General features: G+C 38.1%; 3 protein-coding genes and 1 non-coding gene across 4 annotated transcripts; all 4 read right to left on the bottom strand.

Moving 5' to 3' along the window:
* Positions 1-1,036: 1,036 nt before the first annotated feature.
* LOC141613605 (uncharacterized) lies at positions 1,037-1,480 on the bottom strand. The gene has a single exon (XM_074432349.1). It carries the CDS (start codon positions 1,478-1,480, stop codon positions 1,037-1,039), a length of 444 nt encoding a protein of 147 aa, XP_074288450.1.
* A 15-nt stretch (positions 1,481-1,495) lies between these two features.
* LOC141613604 (uncharacterized) lies at positions 1,496-4,270 on the bottom strand. The gene is made up of 3 exons (XM_074432347.1): positions 3,817-4,270; positions 3,381-3,600; positions 1,496-2,516 (listed from the first exon to the last, which is right to left on the bottom strand). Exons 1-3 carry the CDS (start codon positions 4,268-4,270, stop codon positions 1,496-1,498), a joined length of 1,695 nt encoding a protein of 564 aa, XP_074288448.1.
* Positions 4,271-14,186: 9,916 nt separating this feature from the next.
* LOC141616037 (small nucleolar RNA R71) lies at positions 14,187-14,293 on the bottom strand. The gene has a single exon (XR_012530415.1). It is a non-coding gene; the product is annotated as a small nucleolar RNA R71 (small nucleolar RNA).
* A 7,007-nt stretch (positions 14,294-21,300) lies between these two features.
* LOC141613603 (uncharacterized) lies at positions 21,301-21,618 on the bottom strand. Its single transcript, XM_074432346.1, has one exon. It carries the CDS (start codon positions 21,616-21,618, stop codon positions 21,301-21,303), a length of 318 nt encoding a protein of 105 aa, XP_074288447.1.
* Positions 21,619-25,479: the final 3,861 nt, after the last annotated feature.

The raw sequence follows: 25,479 nt of genomic DNA, 5'->3' as shown, positions 1-25,479 counted from the left end.
CCAAAGGAGCAACCCTTGGTTTGGTTTTCGAGCAATTTCTTCTTGCAATGTCTTCCTTCTCGTCATCCTTGCTTTTTAGCCTAAGATGCCTCTATATACTCTTTATTTCTACTTCCTTGGTCATCATTCTTGCCTCCTCTTCATACTTAGTCCATCAAATATCGTCAATAAGCTTCCAAATATGCACGAAAGACAGGAATTACCGCCTTATTATCTCCTTTCCTACAAAACATATATAGAATGCACTAGGAAAGCCAATAGGAAGGATTTGACGGATAAAATGGTCATGAAATGTTATAAAAGTATGCAAAATAGGTTCAATTAGGGGACTAAATGTGCGCAAATAATGTTCACATCAAATATCCCCAAACCGAACCTTTACTCGTCCCGAGTAAAGAAGTGACTAAAACTAGACCTTTATTTAAACTATCCTACTAATATAACCGATGTGAGATAATTAGCGGGTCTCACTCCGCCCCTTCAACTCACAACAAGACAACCATGAGGTAGGATGCCTTCTTGCAAGGCAAGGTGGGGCTTGCCAAAATGGCGACACATCCAAACATTAAAGCACATGAAATCAAGTAATGGATGCATCTACAAAAGAATAGCCACTTTCCTCATCTAAGTGGTGGAAATTATCTACAAGGGAAGCAATTCAAGGGTACAAACTCCTTCATAGATGCAATTTCTTCAAACTACTAATCCTAGAAGGATACCAATAAATCACCTCCAAGTTGTGTCAAGCTAGGGTACCTTTGTCCTCAATCGTTAAATGCTTTTGTCAAGAGTAGACTCCCTATGGTGTTAGAGACACTGGAGGATCGCGGAATTCCCCCTCTTGCCTAAACAAGAAGAAGGATCGTCCCTTTTCTACCATGCACAAGAATGGATATGATGGATAAAGGGATCAATAGATATTTGAGTTTCACTTTGGGAGTTTGCTTTTGGTTTTGTTTTCCCCCCAATTTCTTGTGGCATATGACATTTGAGAACACTTTTTTTTTTTTTTTTTTGACAGCTGTAAATAAAGCTTTCACAGTTTAATGGCCTGCTTAGCTAAGCTATGCGCGAGGCCATTTAAATGTCTTGGAAGAAAACTAAAGCATAAACAATGAAAAAAGCTAAACGCATTCCGAATGTCCTCTAAGATCCCTTCAATCATATGGCTACCTCTGTCAACCTCTGCTATTTGATTGATAAGTTGCAAGCAATCCGATGAGAAGTCCAGATGGTAAATCCGCTCCTCTCGAGCCCATTCCACGATATCACGGACGCCCAATGCTTCAGCTTGCAGCGGTGATTCTGCCCTGGTACGCACTTGTCTTCGACCCAGTTCCTGCCCCGTATCATCATACGCAACCCACCTGAAGGCCGCATCAAAGGTCCTGACCCAACTAGCATCCACTTTTACCCGTATCACGGCACATCCCGCCGGTTTACCTAGGATGTGCACAGGATTGTCATTGCGAATAGCCATAAGCTCCCTTTGGGACTATCCGTCTTCCTCAATTCGCCTGTCACTCCGAGTCTGTTTTGAGGCCAGATCATTGCACAAGATTTGCGCTCTCTCCCCAACGACGTTATAGAACATATTCGTGATCAAATGCGAGTGCACAACCTGATCCTGGAATTTTATTCTATTTCTCAGAGTCCACAGACCCCACAAGACAGCCACAAAATGTATCACGTGGCACATTCCCTCCTCTCGTTTGCTCAGATAATATATCCAGTCATAGATCCAATCAGAAATGGGAGTGCCTCTAGCACCCTCTACCCTTATACCTAGGAACGAACCTGCCCAGATTCTACTTGAAAAACCACAGTCCCTAAAGAGATGCTCAGAGGTTTCCATGACTCGTTGGTCTCCCTTGCACATACCACAGAAGAAGTCCACTTCAATATTTCGCTTGGAAAACTCTTGTCCAGTCGGTATCACATTGGTAATAATTTTCCAAATAAGAATTTTCCACATCTGTGGCACTGGTAGTTTCCATAACATTTTTCGACAAAAAAGCCGACCTCGATCATTTAGCCTACCGTTATCCTTTACAGTCCCAGCATTTATCATATGTTCTTCGAAGATAAGACCATACCCACTCTTTACCGTGTAGATGCCCGACGTTGTGCGCGGCCAGTAAGCTCTATCACCCATTCGCATTTCACACCGCGGAATAGCAAGAATCCGTGCAGCCCATTCCTCCGTGAACATGCCCTCTATAAAGTCTTTATTCCATCTACCATCAGGCCGGAGAAGATTCCTAACCTGTAAGTTAGCAAGGTGGCCATTACCATGATTTAGCCATTCAATCCTAGGCTCCGGTCGCTCTCCCCCCACCCATCTCGCAGTCCAGACATTCAGCCTCGAAACAAGACCAGGTTTCCAACCAATATTTTCCATAACAATTGAGAGCCCATGCAAAATAATACGTATGCCCCATGAACATCCAGTGCCCCTGATAGGTGTCATACCCTGTAGTACTACTTGAGTCCCAAAAAGCTTTTGTCTGAAAATCCTGCAAAAAAGAGATGACTCTCCAGAAACAATTCTCCATCCAAGTTTGGCTAGGAGAGCTTGGTTAAGACATTTGACATTACGAATGCCTAACCCACCCGCACTCTTCGGCAAGCTTAGGAAGTTTTTGCTGCACTAGTGGATATTATTCCCCATCTTACATCCCGTCCACCAAAATTGTGCCAAAATAGAATTAATCCTTTTTGCCACACTTAACGGAACTTTAAAGACCGATAGAAATTAATTTGAGAGATTGGATAGAACCGATGAAATCAGAGTAAGACGTCCTGCTGGTGAGAGAAAGATCCCATTTCACGAAGAGATGCGTCTGGTGACATGATCAATAAGTGGATTGAAGATGCCCTGCTTTGATTCTTTAAATTCCGCCGAGATACCCAGATATTTCCCAATACCATTGTTCTTCCTGATATTAAAGGCTTTCATAATTCTTTGTGCTTTAACCAGGGTAGTACTCGGGCTGAAGAGTATCCCTGATTTATCCACATTTAACCTTTGACCAGACGCTTCACAATAATCCTTTATGAGGTGCACCAAGCGGGTCACCGTATCCCCTTTATCCTTGAAGAAGAAAACCGAATCATCCGCAAAGAAAAGATGTGTAATTGGCCAAACCCTCCTAACTAGTTGAATTCCATGAATCAATCGAAGGTTATGAGCGTGATCAATGTTGCGGGATAGCACTTCCATACACAATATGAAAAGGTAAGGGGATAGGGGGTCACCTTGCCGTAGACCACATTTAGGCTTGAATTGTGGTAAGGGGATGCCATTTACCAGAATTTCATAGCTTACCGTCGTCACGCAGCTCATCATGAGCGTGATCAAATGCTGCGGTAATCCGTACCTTACCAACACTGCTTCCAAGAAATCCCATCTGACTCTGTCATACGCCTTGCTCATATCTGTCTTAAAAGCACCCAGAGCCTGTCTCCCATATCCATGGGACGAGATTTTATTGATGGCCTCATGAGCCACGAGGATATTGTCACTGATGCTCCTTCCCGGGAGAAAATCATTCTGTGTCTCACTTACTAACGAGCCCATCACCTTTGCCAGTCTATTTGCTATACATTTTGTCATAATCCTCATCACTACGTTACAGAGACTAATAGGACGGTAATCCGTAACTCCCTCCGGATTCTCTTTCTTTGGGATAAGCGCAATACAAGTCCTATTTACCTCTCGTAACACCCTCCCAGAATTCAGGATAGAGAGGATAGCCTTTGTAAAATCACCTTTGACCATTGACTAGCATCGTTGGAAAAAAACCGCAGGTATACCATCAGGACCCGGAGCTTTGAGAGCACCCATTTGGAAAACCGCTGCGCGGACCTCCTTAGCTGAGAAAGGCCTACTTAGTCGGTCCAGCTCATCTTGTGGGAAAGAGTGATCAAGATACTTGAGTGTAGGCTCAAACAAGGAACGGTCTCTCCATTCCACGCTGTCATCCAGTGATAAATAAAGATCCATAAAAGCTTTCTGGAATTCTCCTCGGACCCGTCCCTCCTCATAGAGCCAATTTCCATCCGAGCCTTTTACCCCGTGGATATAATTCCGCCCCGCTCGACCTTTAACCCAATTAAAGAAGTATTTTGTGCAAGTATCCCTGTCAATCATCCACTTAATCTTTGCTCGCTGTTTCCAGAAAGCCGCCGCCGCCCTTGCAAAATCCGTTACTTCCTCATTAACTTTTGTGTACTCCTCATCCCCATTCCCTGCAATGGCCAGAGCCATGCCATGTTCTAATCGTAGATCAAAATCATCCCATTTGCGCCTCCATTCAGCTCGTTTATCCAATGTCCATCGTTTAACACTCGTCCGGATTCTAGAAAGTTTCCTGCTTACTTGATACGCCGGAGAACCCTTATCACTTCTTTTCCAGTCAACCCGAATTTTTTCCACACATTTGAGAACACTTTCTTGCCATTTCTTTTTGATTTTAGGCATTTCAACACTTGACAACTTTCAACTTTTCTTTGCATTTCTTTTGAACATTTTCAAAGTCACCCCATATGTAGTGAGGGTGGCTTATATTTGAAGCTTTAGAGGTTCTTATTTTGCTCTTCTTTTCATTTGATGCATTTTTTTGCAAACTTTCTTTCACATTTCATTTCATTGAACTCAAATTGATTTCTTTTTGTGCCCATTCCCTTTGATGACAAAATGTATGGTAGAACATGGATGATGGATGGATGCATGGTTTCAAGGGTCACCTTAGAATAAACGGTAGCCAATGAGTTATCACACCACAAGGTACTCTTGACTAGGCCTTAATCCATGGGTCAAAGGATACTAGCATGACACATCCTAGGGTGTTTTACAAGTATTCTAACAAGCAAAGTCTTAAGAAGAAAAGGCATCTACTAGGGCCTATATACACTTGTCAAGCTTCCCAAGTAGACGGTTTCGCAAAATTTTTTAACATGCAAACTACATGCCATGATGCAACTAGCATATAAACATCCTAATGCAAATGATTCTACCAACTAATTGTTGGGAAATGTGTCCTCAACAATAGTGCGATCACATGATTTAAATATCATTGTTAAATCTCATTACAAGAATACGCTTGGGATGATTCTATTATATATAGTCAACTGACCAACATTTATCGGTAATGATTGGCTGACTAGAGTTTGACATTACTGTCGTTTGACGGTGGTGGTCAGTTGATCCCTTGAGGTCACACCTAAAGGACGATTCCCATAATAGAAAAGATTAATTAATTGTATGACAATACGAGTTAATTAATTCCTTAAAATTGACTAAAAGGTAGTCGAACAAATTATTTAGAGAGAGTTCGAGTTTTGAACTCAAGGCACGGAAATTATTATTTTATTATGCGATAATTGAATAATGAATTATTTGAGACAGGAATTAATAATTAAGCGGTTAATTATTAAATTTGTACTAATCAATTAATGTGATTAATATTGGTACGTAAAATATATGTGCAGTTGTACACGTATATTTGCGGAGTGATGTTAGAAGAAATTAATTGGGAATTATTTAAAACATGAGACGATGTTTAAAATAAAATTACACGTATTTGTGCGACAAATATAAGAACCAAAATGGACCCGTAAATGAGTGATTTTGGACCGTGTAAAATGTGCCTTGAATTGTGTGCACTAGACACAATTAGACACACATGAGACAAGCCATTGTTTTTGATTGGCTTTTGTCTTTTCCATATTTTTCTCTAATCTATGCCAAAAGCTATTGGGCATAAATAACATCAAAAATTGCACTCCCCATGCTCTCTTAATGAACCGTCCCACCCTCTCAATTATAGAGTGTAGTGTTTTTCTTTTTCACATGTCTTTGAAAGGAAAATACTCTAACTTCTCTCTAAATTCATAAAATTGTTTTTATGGAAATTTGTTCTAAAATTTCTAATATATTCTCAAGATTACAATGTAGTAATCATAAAAATATTAGAATAATTTTAAGGTTACTTATATTATTATCTAGTTAATAATAGTGTAAGGATTATGGGATTAGTCTTGGGTGCAACTAATTGGAGGCATTCTACTTTGGGTGCTTGGAGGATCATCCTAACATATGGAAAGCTCAAGATCAAGTGGAGGAAGGAGTTCTCCACTTGTGCCCTTTATGATCCGTTTTTATGGTGAGAAAATGTTTTCTTATCTTCTTTTATTAAAGTTTGCATGCATAAGATCACTAATTAATTTTATGACAAATTAAATTAAAACATATATGAATATGTTAGTATGTATATAGATCTACATTTCCTTCACTAATATGCCATATAAACTAAATGCAACTCCTAACAACACATAGATACACAAACCGCAACAACAAATTACACCACATCCTCCTTGACATGTAAGCCCATCCTCCTCATATGAATAATGAAAAAGAAATGGAAGGGAAATAGAGATTAGAGTGATCATACCAAGCGGTCTTCATTTTTCCCTTGCTAATGCCTCAAATGTAGTGTTGTATCTATGTGAGAAGAGAACAAAAACACAAGTATATACAATTCTACACTACTAATTTAAAGAACATGTTTTTGGTTTTTTGAATTTTTTCAAATTTTTATGGTTTTTGATTTTATGAAATTAAAGAACGTATTTTTATATTTTTCGAAATTTTTCAATTTTTATGCATTTTTGGAATATAAATTCCCATCCCCCACTTTATTTTGGACATTGTCCTCAATGTACATGTAGGAGTAGGAAAACAAGGAAAATATGTTTTTGAATTTTTGATTTTTTTGAAATAAAGTACAAATGCAATATGATATGAATGAATGCATGCTCTAACTAAATGCAATTCTATATGATATATGTAACAAATGAATGCAATCTAAACTACACAGATGATGCATGTTTTCTAGTAGACTATGGTCACCTATGATCAAACCTCCCCAAACCGATTTAAACACTATTTCTAGTGTAGAAATGAATAGGTTTGGCCATTAGTGCCTATGCATGACTTCTAATCTATATGCAAATAACTACATGAATCATGTGAGATAAATACAATGCAAACTAATCTAATTATGTGAGATATATCACAATGCAAACTATACTAAATGCATATATACAAATTAATGGTTATTGAGGAACTCCATTAAACCAAAGATTGTTAATTAACAATTTCATGGAAAATCATCACTAGCACTCAAAGCACGTAGAAGTCGGTCAAATTCTTGGTAGTGAGAAATAAATAGGCATGGATAACAACACAAGATTATGCAATGAAATAATGCCCAAGTAAGAGACCGAACAAGCATATCAAGAGCATCATAACAAAAATCATAAGAGAAATGATGGATGGTAGGAACATGAAATGGGTAGTTGGTTGGCAATTCACTCAACTCATCCTCCAAATAGTCAAAATCACCACATTCAATGCAAGTACTCTCATTATCATCCAAGGTGACTTTAAGGGTGTCTATTTGGGATTCCCAAATGTCCTCATCATATTCCTCATCCCAACAAGGTCCATTATCAAAGGGGTTGTCATAGCAAGGCTCACCAAGCTCAACACAATTGTCTCCCTCAAATATGTCATCCTCAAAGGGTGAGTTTTCACTCAAGTTCACATCCATATCATTCTCACTTTGCCCATTAACATCAAATTCCATGAAGGTAGATTTCATTGAAACATAAGAAGAGTAGGATGACGGCATCCAAGCATTAGTTTCACAATCAAGAATGTACTCCTCCTCATCATCACTCTCCTCATCTAGCACTCCATTTTCCCAAGGTGGGGTAATTTTGTGGGCATAGTGGGTTGACTCAAGGTTATAGAAAGGTTTCTCATCCTCACAAATCTCATTTTCATCATAGTTTTCCTCAATGAATTTTTGAAATGTGGGTTTTATCGCTTCTATACCTTCCTTGGCACTTTCAAATATGTCATGTATAGTTTGCTTGAGACAATTAATGGTCATGAACTCAACAAATTCCCAAAATTCCTCACAACTCATCTCACATATCCTACCACCACTCAAGTGAAATGCCAAGTTGCGGGTCTCAAGGTTCATGCCATTATAAACAACACGACATGCTTCATAATTTGAAAGAGTAAAACCATGATGCCAAGCATGAGTCATATAATCTTCAAATCTAGCAATGTACTTATCAAAAGACTCATTTTCATGTTGCCAAAAAGTGAATGTAGACATGTTGAGCATGTGAAATAGAACAAGTACAATAAAATTCAAGAAAAAGAAGCACAACTAAAACTAGACAAAAGAACAATTCAAATAAACAACACCGTCCCCGGCAACAGCGCCATTTTTGATGGGTGATGTCGTCGGGTCACATCCAATCAAACACATTTATATTTCTCAACAAACTACTAGTTAGTGGTAAGTCGAGGTCGATCCATGGGACGGTGGTTACTCAAATTATTCAATCTAATTAAGGTTATGCTTGGGGTTGTCACAATTATAATGGGTTGATGATTCTAATCTAATAGATGCAATAAACAAGCAACAAAAGGAAAGATGTAAACAATTGATTAAAAATGCTAGGATATCATGGGTTCATAAGGGATTCATGGGAGTTGATCATACAAACATGTTTCCTACTAGATGCAAGCAATTATTGTTGTGATGGATTGAGTTGGTTTATATCTTATAATCCTAGGGAGGTTTGGGTCCCGGAGCCGAATCGATTAGATTGTACAACACCTACAAGTCGACTTAATCCACCCTACTCAACTATATGCATGGTCTAATGAGACTCGAGTTGGTTTATGTCTTACAAGTCTCATTGAAAAGGTAAGTGATGGTAGTAAATGCAAGGATTCATAGGCTTAGCATTTCATCAAACATAACATGTTCATAAGTTGAGATCACAACAAGCAAGCAAATAAACTATGAAAGCATATTAATTTAAGCATGAATCATTCCCCATGTTTATTTCCTCTAATTACCCATTAATCCTAGCTAAGTAACTACTCACTCATGATCAAGTTTAACATGTTAATAAGGTTGTCAATTATACTAACAAAGCCAAACATGATGAACAAGTAAGAAAGATTAACAATAATTAAAACAAGGATTAAGAGAATTATACCTATGGAGATTCCAATAATAATAATGCAAAGAATAATAGAAGAACTTGATGATTGATGGAAGGTTGTCAATCTCCCAATAAACCCAATAATCTTCTAATTACCCAATAATAAACTTGAATTACTTAATAATAAACTTGAACAATGATTAAGGAAAGATTAATGTGTAATTTGTGGAAAGATTGAATGATAATCTATTCTAATCTACTCCTAATCTAATCTAAGGAGGAATTTCTAATATGAAAACTTGATTGTTTGATTATTACAAATGGGGTATATATAGTAGAGCATCATTAGGTTAAGAAAGGGTAAAATAGTAATTACACTTTTGAGTTTTAAGCAGGGAAACGCCGGTATTTTTCGAAGGATGGGCATCTTTCATTGAGGCTTGAAGAAGACGAAATTTTGATGCCTTGGAATCCGGGCGTCTTGGGCATGAAGACGGGCGGATTGTGGTTCACGTAGCAAGGAAACGTTTCCTGTCTAGGAATACGCCCGTCCCGAGCGAAATATGGGCGTCCTGGGCTTCAACCCGAGCGGGTTGAATTTGACCCGAGCGGGTTGAACTGTATCTTGAGCTCGGATTGTAAAACGGACGTCATTTCCTCATCCGGACTCCTATTGGAGTGATTCAAAAGCCTAGATCACTTGATTTTTCGACGCCGTGTAATCTAGCATACTTTCAGAGCCAAAGGAGCAACCCTTGGTTTGGTTTTCGAGCAATTTCTTCTTGCAATGTCTTCCTTCTCGTCATCCTTGCTTTTTAGCCTAAGATGCCTCTATATACTCTTTATTTCTACTTCCTTGGTCATCATTCTTGCCTCCTCTTCATACTTAGTCCATCAAATATCGTCAACAAGCTTTCAAATATGCACGAAAGACGGGAATTTCCGCCTTATTATCTCCTTTCCTACAAAACATATAGAATGCACTAGGAAAGCAAATAGGAAGGATTTGACGGATAAAATGGTCATGAAATGTTATAAAAGTATGCAAAATAGGTTCAATTAGGGGACTAAATGTGCGCAAATAATATTCACATCATTTAGCCATAACTAGAGTAACAACCCAAAGTTATACTAACTTCTGCTATAACACTCGAATCATCATCAAGGTTGTACTAGCTTTAGCTATAACTTTGAATCTCATTCTTGGCCGCCTATTATGCCACCACTAGGGTTTTATTCGTAAACCCTAATTGTGCTCATGACACCCAAGATAAACATATAAACAACATACGATATATAATTAAAATATGAAAACATATACAAACATACGAAAACATAATTAATCATGATAATAAACAATCAAACATGTACCAATCATACAATTCAATCATTAAATCATATCAATTACATCCATTTGCATAAACACAATTAAAAGAAAAACACCTAGTTACTTTTTTAGTAAATAAATCCTAGAGATTGTCTTCCACGAGATAGATGTCCTTTTCAGGTGCAACTTCCACGCCTTTAACGAATTAACCACATGCCAAAGATAATGGATCTAATTAATATATTTTCTATATAAATATATTAAATAAACGCGTAAACTACGAAACTTACGACGAAGATTGATAAATCCAAGGAATATGATCGATCTAGGCACGAAGAACGATGAAGAACGAAGACGAAAGGAGCGGCACGAAGCCCTAGGCGCCAGAAAACATGCGGCCCAAGGGAGAAGAAAGAAGAGGAAGATTTAAGTTTAGGGGTTTGTAGAAATAGGAGGAAATGAATGCAAGAGTTTAGTTTCCTCTCTTATTTATAGAATAAGCTCATGCTTTAATTATTCCAAACTTAGGCCCAAAACTCACCCATATTACTCCATATTCACGTGGAACCCAATAGAACCACTGGATCTTCACCAAAACCAAGCCCAACGACCCAAACAAACAAGAGACGAATATTTTCCCTGAAAAATAAAATACAAAATATGGAAAAATAAAATTAAAGAAATATATTACGGAAATTAGGGGTGTTACAATATGTTGTATCACCCTCTTTTTTAAAGGCTGTAGTGTATCGATGAACGTTATAAATTTGGTTATCTTATTAATTGTGTGTTAAAATATAAATCCACCTATGAATGTGTGAGTGTTCCATATCGCTCTGAGAAGTGAGATTGTATCACTTTATAAAGTAAGAGGTTGGGTTACTCCTTCTATTAGTCTATTACCAAGAGGTTTTAGGATGTATCACTTGGATTTATTAATGACATTATTCCACAGCATGCATCTACTTTAACTACTCCATGGCGTAGGTGTAGTTATATTGTTTTATTTCTTTGACACTCAACTCTGTTTCACCTGAGATTGCAGATTATGATCTATATAGTAGCACTACACATATTGTCCAGACTGAGTTAGAAGATAGGTTTGACTGTAAAATGAGGCACAATTATATGGAGACAAAAGAAATTATCTTAGTTTGCACAAGGTAATGATAGTATAGTCACAAACTTTACCAAGATTAAATCTATCTGGGATGAGATTGATGATATGGAAATGAACCCATAGTGTGCATGTGGATGTAATTGTGGTGCAAAGGTAAAGCAGATCAAATTTCAAGAAGATCAAAAGTTCTGCAGTTTTTAATGAGGTTGAATGATTCTTTTATTGTAGTCAGGGAATGGGGAACTATATTAATGCAGAACCCCTTGCTAAACTTGTTACTATATGGAACAATTTTATTCAAGAAGAAAGGCAAAGAGAGCGAGCTTCATAATTCAGTTCAAGTCAAAATTGATTCTTCAATACTTTATGCAACAAACGTGAATTACTAAAATAATTTATGGGAAAAAACAACAATGGTCAGAAGTAAGAATAGTTTTCAAAATCATTATAAGAGTAATAGTGCAGGAAATCATGCACGAGTAAATAACATCAAAAGCAATAATCCTCTTCCAGGCAATACTTTTAAAGGGAAAGCAACGATATCTGAAGACAAGTCTACTATGTTTTGTAACCATTGCAAGAAGTCTGGATACTTAATTGAAAAATGTTACCATGTGTAGAATAGAAAAAAAACTATTAATGCATTCTAAGGACAAAATAGTATTTTGGGTTCCTACAATGCTAATGTTTTGGTTATTAATGAAATCAATAATCATCTTGACGGAACTCACAACTATATCTCATGATTCTCACATCAGTTGTGAAGGCAATAATCCTAATGATATCCCAAGTACTTCAGCCAACTTTAGTAGTAATATACTCTCTTACCAATCTATTTTTCCTTCTCGTATGAATACAAATGTTATTCCGATGTTTGGATCACAGATTCAGGTGAAAGTAACAATATCTATTCTAAGAAAGTTTTATTTTACGATTTAAGATGCATAAGTGAGTCTTATCTATTTCCTTACCTAATGGTCAAGTAGCTAATACGGTAGGGACTATACATGTTATGCCTGAATATTCTTTGCAGGATATTCTATATATGCCATGTTTTCAGTTCAACCTTTTTATAATTAGTAAATTAAACAAACAGATAGGCTCAGTGGTGAGTTTTTGATAAGCGTATTTTATACTTGATTTACACCCCCCCCCCCCATAAATACCGCATATTGTATCGTCATTTATGCTTGTTTTGATTAAATGTAATGTGTTTTGTGAAATATCGCTACTCCCGCCTTGATTTCCCATTTCTGTAGGGTGTGAGCTATTACTGGAGCTTATTGGAGGATATGCATGCGCGCAATAAAAGGAAGCACGAGCTGAAAAGAAAAATAAAAGTGGCTTCTGACAGCATCACTCAATCGAGTGAAAAAGAGCTCGGTCGAGTTGACCCCTACTGGATCAAGTGGGAGTTTACTCGGTCGATCTCCCCTTATTTTGCTATACTCGGTTTTGTGGGTTTATTAATTGTGATGTATGAGTACGTTAAACCTCGTATTAGGTTAAACATTCGGAGATTATCTTTGATTACGTTCTCATTAGGCAGTTTTAAGCACTTTTAGCATTTCCTTGATTTGACACTATCCAATTGGATTCCGTTAGTCTTTTATTTATTGGCAATTAATTTCCTTTATGTTCTTTAATTATGTATTCTTTAATTATATTGATCGTTATTTCAATCGTTTTGTATAGCTAATTATCTGTCTAGGGTTGAGAGGGGATCAATGAATATTTGTTAGAAGTTAGGGAATTGATTAACAGCTTAGATTGACTGTCGATTAATTATTGTTTATCAATCTAATTGTTTAATTGTTTGTCAGGTTTAATTGATTAATTTAGGGAATTAAGATTATTACCGGCCGAATTAAGACTAATAAAGTCTTATAACAGTTAGGTAGACAGACTTATTTATAGCGACATACTAAGTTGGTGTCCTAAAGGATATATTGTATTGACCGAACTTGCACCCTTATTTAGTTTGTTTAAGTTAATTGATTGACCTTGAACCCCCTAACTGATATTCATTGTGAATCTGATGCCTTATACTCTTTTAATATATTTGAATTCATCTTATTTACGTTCGTTTTAGTTACAACTAAAATTCAAACTTTGTGAACAATAGTCTAGAATTAGTCCATATATAGGTAATAATAGTTTAATTCCATTTGCTTGTGGTCTTACCCCTAACTTCACAATCTACATTACTTGGTGTGCTTAAGGATTATCTTTGATTTGAGATACGACTTAGACCTATTAAATTTTGGCGTCGTTATTTAGAAAACGGTATTGCTTGTTATTTAATTTTTGATTATTTTCTTCCGACGAGCTTTTTGTTCGTTAAAGCAGTTCTCACCATTTTCTGGTAGCATTTTTGCTTATGCCCAGATATTCTCGCAGTTTAGTATACCTTTTTATCTTGAACTGTCCTGCTTTGATCAACCTGGTGGAATAGAACCAGTTAAGGGGAGGAGCTAACGAATACCCTCACACACATATTAAGAGTTTTGCTGATTTTGTTCTACAATCACTCGGACTGGGATAATGTAAGATCAGATTAAGGAGTTTTTTTTTCTCTCTTATCGCAACAATGTTAGAGATTAGTTTACTGAGCTTGATACAGATGCTTTGGGGATCACATACTAGAATACCTAAACTCGTACCTTCTACAAGAAATATTATCCTCCTCTAAAGACTTATATGTTAAGATGTCAGATAACATGTTTTAAACAAAATGCTAATGAGAGCCCAACTAAAGCATGGATACGGTTCAAGTAGTTGGTTTGTGAACGTCCTCAAAATGGGTTTGAGGAATGTTTTCTTGCCATCAGTTCTTCAATGGTCCTTATGATGAGTGTGTAACTACGATTGAGTCAGAAGCTAAAGATAGGGTTGCTATTACTGTAGATGATGATAAAACTTGGGCTTTAAGTAAAGAGATGACGACACATGCTACTAATTATGGTAACTCGCGGGGTAACTCGTTGAAAGCCAATAATGATAGTGATTCCTCTTTAGTGAGTGCTAAACGGATAACACTAAGTTTGAAGTTCGATAATTTGAATGTTGTGTAAGCTTCCAGTTCGCACAAATAGGTTAATGATACAGTTTAACATGAACAAATGTGTGAGACATGTGGTCAAGAGGGCCATCATTCCCGAGAATGCATGTGTTTGATAGAGTAAGTGTATGCGTTTCAATGATTCCGGAACAATCTCCCTTATCCGAAGCAACCCGGGTATGATCGATTTCTCATTTCTTATAGGAGTCAAATTGTGGTGAATCCTCAATTACCACCGTCACCACCATAGCAGCAAAACTTTCAAGTTGTTTATGTACCTCTACACCGTAACCAACAACCCCAAAAAAACTATCAATGCCAAGCCCTTCAGCAGCAACAATTTTAACCTGTTCTCTAAAATTAACCAAATAATGATGTGGCTAAGATTAAGGCTCTCCTAAAACAGATCTTGGCTTGTCAAGCCAAGCAAGAGGCTATGATTAGTTAGCTGGTTACCCACAACATGATTTAGATATGCAAGTTGCTCAGCTTGCGAGTTCTAGTGTGCAAAGGCAACGCGATACCCTTCCTCAACAAGGTAAGCACCCACATGACACCGTCGACGCCATTTATCTTCGGAGTGTTACGAAATATCAGGCATACAAATGCAAAGTAATGGGGATGTGTTTGTCGAGATAGTTAATGAAGCTGTGATAGTTGCGGATACTAGGAACAACAAAAGTGTTAAGGATGGAAATTCTAAGGCTTCCTACGTAGAAAAATACCTCCTGAGTTTACTAGGCCGACAAAGGATTTACTTGCTCCAGCAGAAGAAATAGAAGGTCACCAGACTGATTCACTTGACCGAGCTAACTAGAACTCGGACGAGCCAGATGCCACTTGACCAAGTGAAAATTTACTCGGTCTAGTACTCCGACGTGATGTTACTTCTTCAATTCGTTTACTGGTGTTCCAAACTGTAATGCCCATACACCAATTCATATCCAAATTTTATTATCGAACCGAAAATGTAAAATCAAGCTTGATCAGCAATTCAGGAAGTTTATGGAAGTACTTAATAACCTCCAGGTAGGTGTCCCATTACTGAATTAATAATAACGCAAGTTCTGGCTTATACGAAATTTATAAAGCAAATCTTGACCCATAAGCGTTCTTTCAATGAGTTTGAAGTCAGGGCTTTTATTGAATAGTGTAGTGACTCTTACAAAGTCGGTCTCCACCTCAGCTCAAAGGATCCTGGTAATTTCTCATTTTCTTATACTATTGGTAACTTCGCTATTGATAACGATTTGTGTGATTTTGGAGTAACTGTAAGTTTTACGCCTGGTTATGTTTGCAAAAAATTAAATATGGGTGGTTTAAATTGTGAAACATGATCCTTTAGAAGTCTGATCATTAAGTTAAATACCCCTTAGGTGTGTTAGAGGACGCACAAGCTAGCGTTGGAAAAATTTTCAAACCCGTCGATTTCATTGTTATGGACATGGCGGAAGACACTCGTATTCTCTTTATCTTAGGAAGATCTTTCCTACATACCCCGGGCGTGCTAATTGATGTTAAAAACTGCGACAGACTCCAGTTGTAAGGGATGACACTATAACCTTCTATTTGACTACTGCATTTAAGAGTCCAATGATAGAAGAGGCTTGCTATATGATTGAGGATATTGATATCTTAGTTGATGATTATTTAGTTACCTAGTTTTAGCAAAGATTCTATGGAATGGTGATGGACAACCCTGAAGTTACCACTGAGGCTAAGAGGTAGAGTGATGAAAGGGATGAAATAGAACGATTCGTGATTAGAAAAGAGCACAGATCTCAAAAGGTATATAGTTTGAGTGACACATCCTTTAAACAAGACTTTGACTCGGGGAATGTAATTGACAATCCCACTAATTATAGGAAGTTAATTAGTTAGTAGGGAAGATGAACTTCCAGACAAACACAAAGCCTAATATAACATTTAGTATTCAACTACTAAACCAACTAATGATATTTCCATGGGATCAACATTGGAAAGGTTCATTACATGTCCTCAGATGCATAGCGATAGATGTTTATCGAGATATCATGCTAAATAATAAGCAAGATTATACAATAGAGGGCTATTCTGATGCTGATTGGGCTGTAAGTCCTCGGCCAAGAAAAGTCGTCAGTGGTTTCTTAGTGTTTTTGGAGGAAGTTTGATATCTTGGAAGTCCAAGAAACAACAAACTGTTTCTTTATCTTCAATAAAAGTTGAGTACATGTCACTAAAGAGGATTATTATAGATTTAGAATGATTAAGTAGGTTACTAACTGTGAAGTCCTTAACATGATAGTTGTTTTAGGTGGATTCTGTGCTAGGCTGAATCAGGTCAGGGTAGAGTTTGTTGCAGAGTTAACTAGCTCGTCTAGCTTGACCAGGACTATAGGGCAGGATACAATGAATATATATAAAGTAAAGCAAATAAAGTAAATGGTTAAGACAACAAATTTTATACATGGAAAACCCTTAAATTGGGAAAAAAAACCACGAGCACCAAGTTAGGAGAGGTTTCACTATGTATATGGAGAATAGTAATGTAAATGGACACAATATAGAGTATTTTATCTAAGTATTGTAATTGTGTTGCTTGTGAGGTTGTCGAATGTTCCTTGAGATGATCTTTGATGCTCCTTTTATAGTAATCTTGTCCAAGCTGCGTAATATCATCTGTTCATAACGTAATATTTCTTCTTAATCGCGCCATTAATTGCTCCTTAATTACTCTTAGTCACCCGAATAAATGTTCAGCCTTATGATTGAATCTTCTTCTTAATTGGTCCAAATTGGTGTAATAATGCACAATTAATCTCCATATTTAGTCAGATATTATCCTCTTATTTGACTGTTGTCCTCTCCTGCCTGGTGCCAGCCTAGAGCTATCTTAACGTTTCTACCCTGATCATCAGGCTAGGGTAGGAATGTGTCCTGAATGCAGGACAAAATTATCAGGCCCAACAATTGCCCCTTATCTTCTCATTTTCGCTGGGTCAGGCCAGAAATGAGAAGATAACCATCAACTTATTTAAGTAACTTCTTCAGGACGGTTGAGTTGTGATCATTGTTGAAAAAATGGCTAGTTGATTTAAATGTGCCAAGTGTCATATGTACTGCAACCGCTTCAATTATTGCATGCAAGTTGCAATAAATCCTAGATATTCATCGCACTACAAATACTCTTTTACCTTTGCTTTATTCTTCATCAAAATCTGATAATTTCTCTGTAGATCTTTTAATTCTTCTTCAATCTCCATTTTCAACCTTCGTCCTAACTCCCAAAAATTTCTAGAAATTAAAACTATGGTTGTAAAAAGAAAATCAACCAGGGGTGTTGTTGCTCCTGACACACCTTTCGTGCAAAACCCTGAACACACTTATGAAAACAAGCCTGATCCTTCTGAAAATCCTTCCTCTGTTTCTGTTATGGATATGGTGTCCATATTTCATAAAGATTTTGAATTCAAGCCATCAAAAGCGCTTGACGAACAGTCTTCTCTTCCCAATCGTCTCAAGCCCGAGTTTGAGAAAATTTTAAAGGAGAAAGGGATTATCCCTGCTGATGATGAGGTTTGGATTCCTAAAGACTCTCTTATCAGGGCTGACTGGGCTTGTCCTGGTTGGTTCTGTATCCATGATTGGACTTTTAGAGCTGGTTGTAAGTTGCCTTTCTCTCCTCTGATGGTTTAAGTCATCAAGGAAAGTGGTATTCCTCCTTACCAGATCATGCCTATGGTCTAGAAGGTGGTTCATTCTATTGAGTTTTTATGTGACAAGCATAAACTGGTTTTTACTCTTGATGATTTGAAGAGCTGCTGCTCCTTGAGGATATATAGTCCTGGCAGGGTTAGTTTCAAGGTTAGGCCTTTAACTTATCTCCTTCTCAGCAATCTGGATAGTGGTGCTGATAAAAGTTGGGCTGCTAGTTACATGTTCATCAGGACCAATTCGGTTGGGCCTGACTTGGCGTATCTAAATTTGATGCATGTACTGGTGGTAAGTATCCTGCAACTTTTACCTATCCTACACATATTTTGTTAGTTTAAAGTAAAGAAGGAAATATTTAACAGGGTATACCTCTTTTGTAGTGGACGATTGGGTGAGCACTGCTGAATATCCATCTGAAAAGATAACTGCTTTTTGAGCTATTGCTCCCGAGGAGAGGTCATGGCCATTCTATTATGGGGTGGAACGTTTTCCTCAGTGCTTGAAGGAAGAGGGTGTCTCCAAGGCTTTCGGGCATGTTAAGCCTCTTGGTGCCTCAACTTCTGGCAGTAAGACTCCTTTCCTTATGCTTCTCCTTACATTGGTTAATTTTGTTATGGCTTGTCTTTATTTCTAATACAGTTCCTCATTTTGTAGCTACCAGGTCGTCTACTAGGCGTAACAGGTTTGGTATGGCGGACCTAAATGCAAGGCTTGGTCAAGTCAAGGAGGAAGATTCCCAGGATAGTGGTGGTCCTGGAACTGAAGCTGATAAACCAATTGACCTGACTGATGTCCCAGCTGATCCGGTTGTACCTGATGTTCCTTCTGAGGCTAGTCCTGTTACTCGTTAAAGGAAGTAGGAAGAGGCTGGTATTCCTCCTCTTATCAGGGAGGTGAAGGCTAGGACATGTAGTTTGGAAGTTGCTAGGGAAAAGATCCAAGAATTTGCTGACTCTAACTCTCCTCTAACGGTGTTAATGGACCCCATTGAATTTTCTACCAAGGCGGTTGCTATGGTGGATCATGTTGTCAATCTTGTGACTGACACTCTTGGTTCCTTAAAAGAGGTATCCTAAGTTTTCTTTTAGTTTATTTTCATAGATATTTTCCTAATTCTTTTTCTAACATGTCTTTTATTTCCTTGATCAGGTGGCTATAGCTTGTCTCGTCAATGCTTATCAGACTTCTTCGTTGGTGGCTAGGACCAATATGCTCAATTCTTATATTGATAAGCTGAAGTCTGAGCTTTCCTTTAATCAGGCTGGTCTGGTTGCTGCCAAGGCTGATTTGAAGAGAGTGGAGGTTGAACCTGATACTACCAAGGTTGAGGCTGGGTCGAGTAAGCAGTTGCTGCAGAAGTATTTGGAAAGGAATGAAGAGTTTAACCTTTATAAGGATGATTTGGAAGGCAAGCTTGATGATGTCGTCTTCTATTTCTTTGTCAAGGGAAAGGTTGCTTCCATGTCTAAACCACTGGAGGCCAGGGCAAAATGGAACCTTGAAGCTGAAATGACCCTTGCTGCTAAAAGGTATCCTAACCTGCACAACCTTGGTGAAGAGGAGGAAGTGGAGTCTCAAGGAGAGCAGGATGATGAAGAGGCTAAGGAGGCTTAGGATGATGTTGCTGACGCTGCTTCTTAGGAGAAGCAGTAATTTTTAAATGATAATTTATGCTAGTTTTTGGCCCATCCAGGGGATGTCCCTGGAAAACAATTTTGTATTTTGGTTACCCTTGTCAGGGAGGTCATCCCTGATAAGTTAAACATTCAGCTGCCTTTGCCCCAGGGGTGAGGGCTTTATTAATGACAGCAAGTTTGCCTTTTCTGGCTTGCTTCGTTCAAAATTCCTCTTTTTTTTGACCTTTTTTCCTTAACCTGTTAGCCTGTTAAATAAATGATAACCTGTTAAATAAATGATCTTAAACCTGTTAACATGTTAAATAAATGATTTCAACCTGTTAACCTGTCTTTGTGTTTTAATTCGATATTTAATCTTCAATCATGTACAATTTTTCTTCCTGTCATGACTGAAGTGGGTGGGATACAGCCTAACTGGAGGGCTTATGTCCCCTGCCTGGCTGGAGGGCTTGGTATTCTGCCTGTCTAGAGGACATTTGGACGTGACGTCAGGATCTTTCGCCTTCTTACCCGTCACAGTGCTGCGTCCAGTTGTTGTAGAGGTGTGCAGCAAATAGCTGGGTCAGGCAATTATTTCATGCTTGATTGGTCCCATATTTGCCGTATCTGGTGTGGGTTACCAATATACGTTTGGGCTTAACAAGGTGAAATAAAAATAAACGGTACCAAAAATAAAATAAAAACAAAGTAGTGGGATATAATAGAGTAGCCCTCAATCCCGAAGACTTATTCATGTAATAATAGATCAAGCATAATTTTTCAGGATTCAAATATTATCAGGATATATGAGCAGGATAGGACACATAAGGTTTGCATACAAGATACACATAGAGTTTGCTTGTTGGACATATAAAGCAGGCAGTTTTAACAGGTAGAGTATGCATATATTAAATTAGTGTAAGTAGAAATGATTTTTTACCTTGTCAGGATAGGGTATAGCAGTATTATTCTGAGAATTTATATATAAAATAGTTTCAAATGAGTTACATTCTAGGATCTTGAGATCATTTCTCCCTCTAAGGTTTGTAGCATGTATGCTCCTTCTCCGACGATTGAGTCTATTAAATATGGGCCTTCCTATACAGGGGCTAGCTTGCCTGCTGATTTTTCTTTTTTTGTTGGGAAATACTTTTCGTAGGACTAAGTCCCCTTCCCTAAAAACTCTGATTTTGACATTTTTGTTGTAAATTCTAGCTACTATTTGTTGATATGATGCTATCCTGATTTTGGCAGCATCTCACAACTCTTCTGTTAGGACTAGGCAGACCTGCATCAGGTTGTTGTTTACTTCTATGTTGTTCCGGCTGTATCTCAAGGTTGGCACATGCACTTCTGTAGGGATGATAGCTTCATAACCATAGACTAAAGAATAGGGTGTTTGGCCCGTTGAAGTCTTTGGAGTTGTTCTGTTTGGCCATAGTACTTATGAAAGCTCTTCTGCCCATCTACCTCGTCTACTCTCCAGCTTTATTTTTAGGCAGCTGATGACTACCTTGTTGTTTGATTCAGCCTGCCCGTTTGCTTTTGGGTAGCCATGGGTTGAAGTTACCAGGTTGATATTCCATTCTTCACAAAACGCTTTGGTTCTCTTTCCAACAAACTGAGTGACATTGTCACAGACTATCTCTGAAAGGACTTCATACCTGCATATGATATTTGTCCTAATGAAGGATATTACTTCCTTCTCAGTAACCTGCCTGAAAGAATCTGCTTCAATCCACTTGGAGAAGTAATCAGTCATGGCTAACATGAATACTTTCTAGCCTGGAGCTACTGGGACTTTTCCTACTATGTCCATGCCTCACTTCACGAATGGCCAGGGTGCAGAAATTGAATGTAGTAGATCTGATGGTTGATGGATAATTGGAGCATGTATTTGGCAGGCTTCACATTTTGCACAATACGCAAGACAGTCAGCCCTCAGGGTTGGCCAGTAATAGCCAGTCCCGAGTATCTTGCTTGCCAGGCTTCTTCCACCTTTATGGTTGCCATAGTATCCGTCGTGAATTTCTTGAAGTACTTGTTTGGCTTCATGTGGTTCAAGACACCTTAAATAAGGTCCAGCCTGAGATCTTCCTGTTCCTTTACCAAGACTTCATTTATTGCGGTGTCAGTAATAGATAAATATACTGACAGGGGCTCTCCCTTTTCTAGCTTGGCCAGTAAAGGTGGAGAAGAAAGATATAGTTTTAGATCCGGGAAGGCTTCCTCATGTTCAGGGGTCCACTTGAATTGTTTGTTTTTTCTGAGTAGGTTGTAAAATGTTTACACCTTTCAGATGACCTGGATATGAACCTATTCAGGGCAGCTACACTGCCTGTCAATTTCTGAATGTCCTTGACAGATTTGGGTGACTATAATTCTAGTATAGCTTTGATCTGTTCGGGGCTGGCTTCTATGCCTCTTCTTGTCACCATATAGCCTTTGAACGTTCCTGCAGAAACTCCAAAGTGGCATTTTACAGGGTTGAGTTTCATGTTGTACTTCTCCAGGATTTGAAATGCTACTTCCAGGTGCTTCACAAGGTCTTGTGCTGATGTGAGTCATAATTACGCACATTTATGTCCCCTAACTAAGCCTAATTTTGCTTACTAATATAGCATTTCATAGACATTTTATCCGTCAATTGTTTCCTATTTGCTTTTCTAGTGCATTTTATATGTCTTGTAGGAAAGAAGATAAATATTCGGAAGCTTGTTGATGATCTTGGATGGACTAGTATGAAGAGGAGGCAAGAATGATGACCGAGGATGATAGGAATTAGGAGTATATAGAAGCATCATAGGAATAGAAGCAAGGGAAGAAGGTCTGCTGCTCAACCCGCTCGAGTTAAGAGAAACCCGCTCGAGTTGGCCTCTAACCCGCTCGGGTCAGGTTCAACCCGCCCGAGTTGGTGCCCAGATTGCCTTGCAAGGATCCTCTTGAATCGTGAAAAGGATTATTCGACACATAAGCATGTTATTTCCTAATCCACCCTTGCTTAACCTAATATTGTAACCACTATATATAGTTCATTTGTAATAATTAAGAGATTAAGCCCTCTTAGTGGAGGCTAAGTCCTCTTAGTTTAGATTAAGCTCTCATTAGGAGTAGATTAAAATAGATTAGCCTTTAATCTTTTTACAAATTGCACTTTAATCTTTCCTTAATTATTGTTCAAGAATTCTTAGATGTAGTTGGGTAATTGAAGTTTATTGGGTTATTATTTGGAGAATTGACAACTCTTCATCAATCAATCAAGTTTTTTTTGGTAAAATGTGAGCTTTGATTAAAATATTAACAAATTACAAAGTGTTGAGTACATTTTGAGATCTTCCATTACTTTCATTACATATTAGCCAGGACATACTTATAAAACTCGAATATCTAGTCCATTAAGCCAAGCTTTATCTCACTACAATAAAACCTTCTCCATTTTCTGCAGTATTCTAGAGTGCATCATCATCTTCACCTCTTTGATAAGCTGCACAGGCCTCCTAAGCTTCAGTTCAAGTCAATAGGAGTTTCTTTCATGCCAAATAGTATACCAGCATGCTAGTTTAGCTATCCTGCACACCTTCCTCTGCAACTTTGAGCTGCTGCCATTGCCATCCAAGCTCAGTTGCAGCCAATGCTCAATCCCTGCTAAGATCTAGGCACTATATAGACAATCTTTAAACAGATGATCATGAGATTCCTCACCCTGTTCACACAAAACACAACTAGTAGTTGCACACAAATCCCATTTGAACAGTTATGCCCTAGTATTCAGTGCCTCATGCTGAATGTTTTGGAACATTCCAATTATCCCATATAGCCTTATACCACTAGACAGGGGGTATGGTTCTTGCATCAAGTGATATCCAGAATCAATAGTATAACCCCTAGTACCAGCTATCCACTTACTACCCTAGTATCCACCAGCCAGTGTATCCCTGACTTTGCATATATTCCTCCAATTCCAATTGGAATCTGGAGGAGGTTGATAAGTAAGCCAATCTTCACCTTTTAAGTAGACATGATTAATCCAAAGCACCCACAGCCTGTCTGGCTTAGTGTAAATCCAGTTAACTAGCTTACCAACATTAGCTATATTCCACACCCCAGCATCCTTAATATCTAACCCTCCTTCCTTCTTACTACAACAAACTTTGTCCCAGGCCACAAGGGCACTCTTGTGATATTCAGTATCCCTATTCCAAAGGTAATTCCTGCAAATAGCCTCAATTCTCCTTACAGCCCCTTTGGGGATAAAAATGATAGAGGCCCAGTAGTTATGTAAAGTGTTAAAGACAGAGTTGATGAGCACAAGTCTGCCAGCATAGCTTAGTTTCCTTGCACCAATCCCCCTCACTTTAGCTACAATTCTTTCAATCAGTATGTTGCAGTCCTACCTAGAAAGCTTGCCAACTTGAATTGGGACCCCCAAATTCTTAAATGGGAGCACCCCTTCCTGGAAACCTGAAATCTGGGTGATATCCTACTTCAAAGTATCATTCACCCCATTGAAGACTACCTCTGATTTAGCTACATTGACTTGTAAACCAGAGGTAGCAGAAAAAGTAGATAGGGCCCTTACTAGCAACATGATTGATCTGGCATCACCCTTACAGAACATCAGAAGGTCATCAGCAAATAGTAAATAAGTTAGTTTTAGACTTTTGCATAAAGGGTGATATCTGAAAAACCATTTGTGTGTGGCAAAATCCATTACTCTGGTAAGATTTTCCATGCAGATACAAAAGGGAAGGGGAGAAATAGGATCCCTCTGTCTCAGACCCATCCTCCCTTTAAAGTAACCAAACTGAGCTGCATTTAGACTGAGGGAGTAGGATGTAGAGAAAACACAAGTCATTATCATCTGCCTAAACTTCTCAGGGACGTCAAGTGCATTCAACATTTGGTCCACAAAATGCCACTCAATTGAATCACAAGCATTTTGTAAATCCAGTTTAAACATGCATCTAGGAGAAGCCATCCCTCTCCCATAATACCTGATCAGATCTTGACATATAAGAATGTTCTCTAGGATACTCCTTCCTTTAACAAAAGCCCCCTGATTCCTGCTGATAATCTTTGGTAACACCAAAGCCAATCTATTGCACAATATTTTAGATATTGACTTATATAAAACATTACAACAGGATATGGGCCTGAAATGTTTCACACTGGTTGGTCTTTCCATTTTGGGAATCAATGTAATGACAGTGGAATTCACTTGAGCCAGTAGCTGACTAATATCAAAGAAATTAATCACTGCTGCACAAATTTCATCTCCTATAACATCCTAGGCATATATATAGAACTGACTAGAGAGCCCATCTGGCCCTGGTGATTTCACTTTGGGAATGCTAAAGATACTTTGCTTAACTTCCTCAGGAGAGACAGGTTTATTCAGAACTCTCCAATGTTCCTCAGTACAGCAAAGCCCTCTTCTGATTATATTCTAATTCACATTAATATTATCCTTATGTGTACCCAACAAGTCCTGATAGTAGTCCAAAAAAGTAGATTGAATAACATCTCCTTCAGTACACAGGACCCCATTCTTATCCTCTATTTGAAAAACTTTGTTCAACATCATTCTTTTTTTAATAGCATGGTGAAAATATGAGGTATTCAA

This window comes from Silene latifolia, chromosome 11, assembly GCF_048544455.1.
Source record: "Silene latifolia isolate original U9 population chromosome 11, ASM4854445v1, whole genome shotgun sequence".
In the NCBI taxonomy this organism is placed as follows: domain Eukaryota; kingdom Viridiplantae; phylum Streptophyta; class Magnoliopsida; order Caryophyllales; family Caryophyllaceae; genus Silene; species Silene latifolia.
Note: the sequence above shows the minus strand (reverse complement) of the source record. Positions and strands in the feature narration are given on the sequence as shown.

Bases quoted from the DNA above. Each gene is read 5' to 3' on its own strand.
- LOC141613605 (XM_074432349.1), bottom strand. From the start codon at position 1,480: ATGGCTATTCGCAATGACAATCCTGTGCACATCCTAGGTAAACCGGCG.
- LOC141613604 (XM_074432347.1), bottom strand. From the start codon at position 4,270: ATGGCTCTGGCCATTGCAGGGAATGGGGATGAGGAGTACACAAAAGTT. The intron at 3,601-3,816 runs GTATACCTGCGG...CAAAATGTATAG, and splicing joins CAAAGCTCCGGGTCCTGATG to CAAATAGACTGGCAAAGGTG. The intron at 2,517-3,380 runs GTACGGATTACC...TCTTTTTTGCAG, and splicing joins TTGGAAGCAGTGTTGGTAAG to GATTTTCAGACAAAAGCTTT.
- LOC141613603 (XM_074432346.1), bottom strand. From the start codon at position 21,618: ATGACTGATTACTTCTCCAAGTGGATTGAAGCAGATTCTTTCAGGCAG.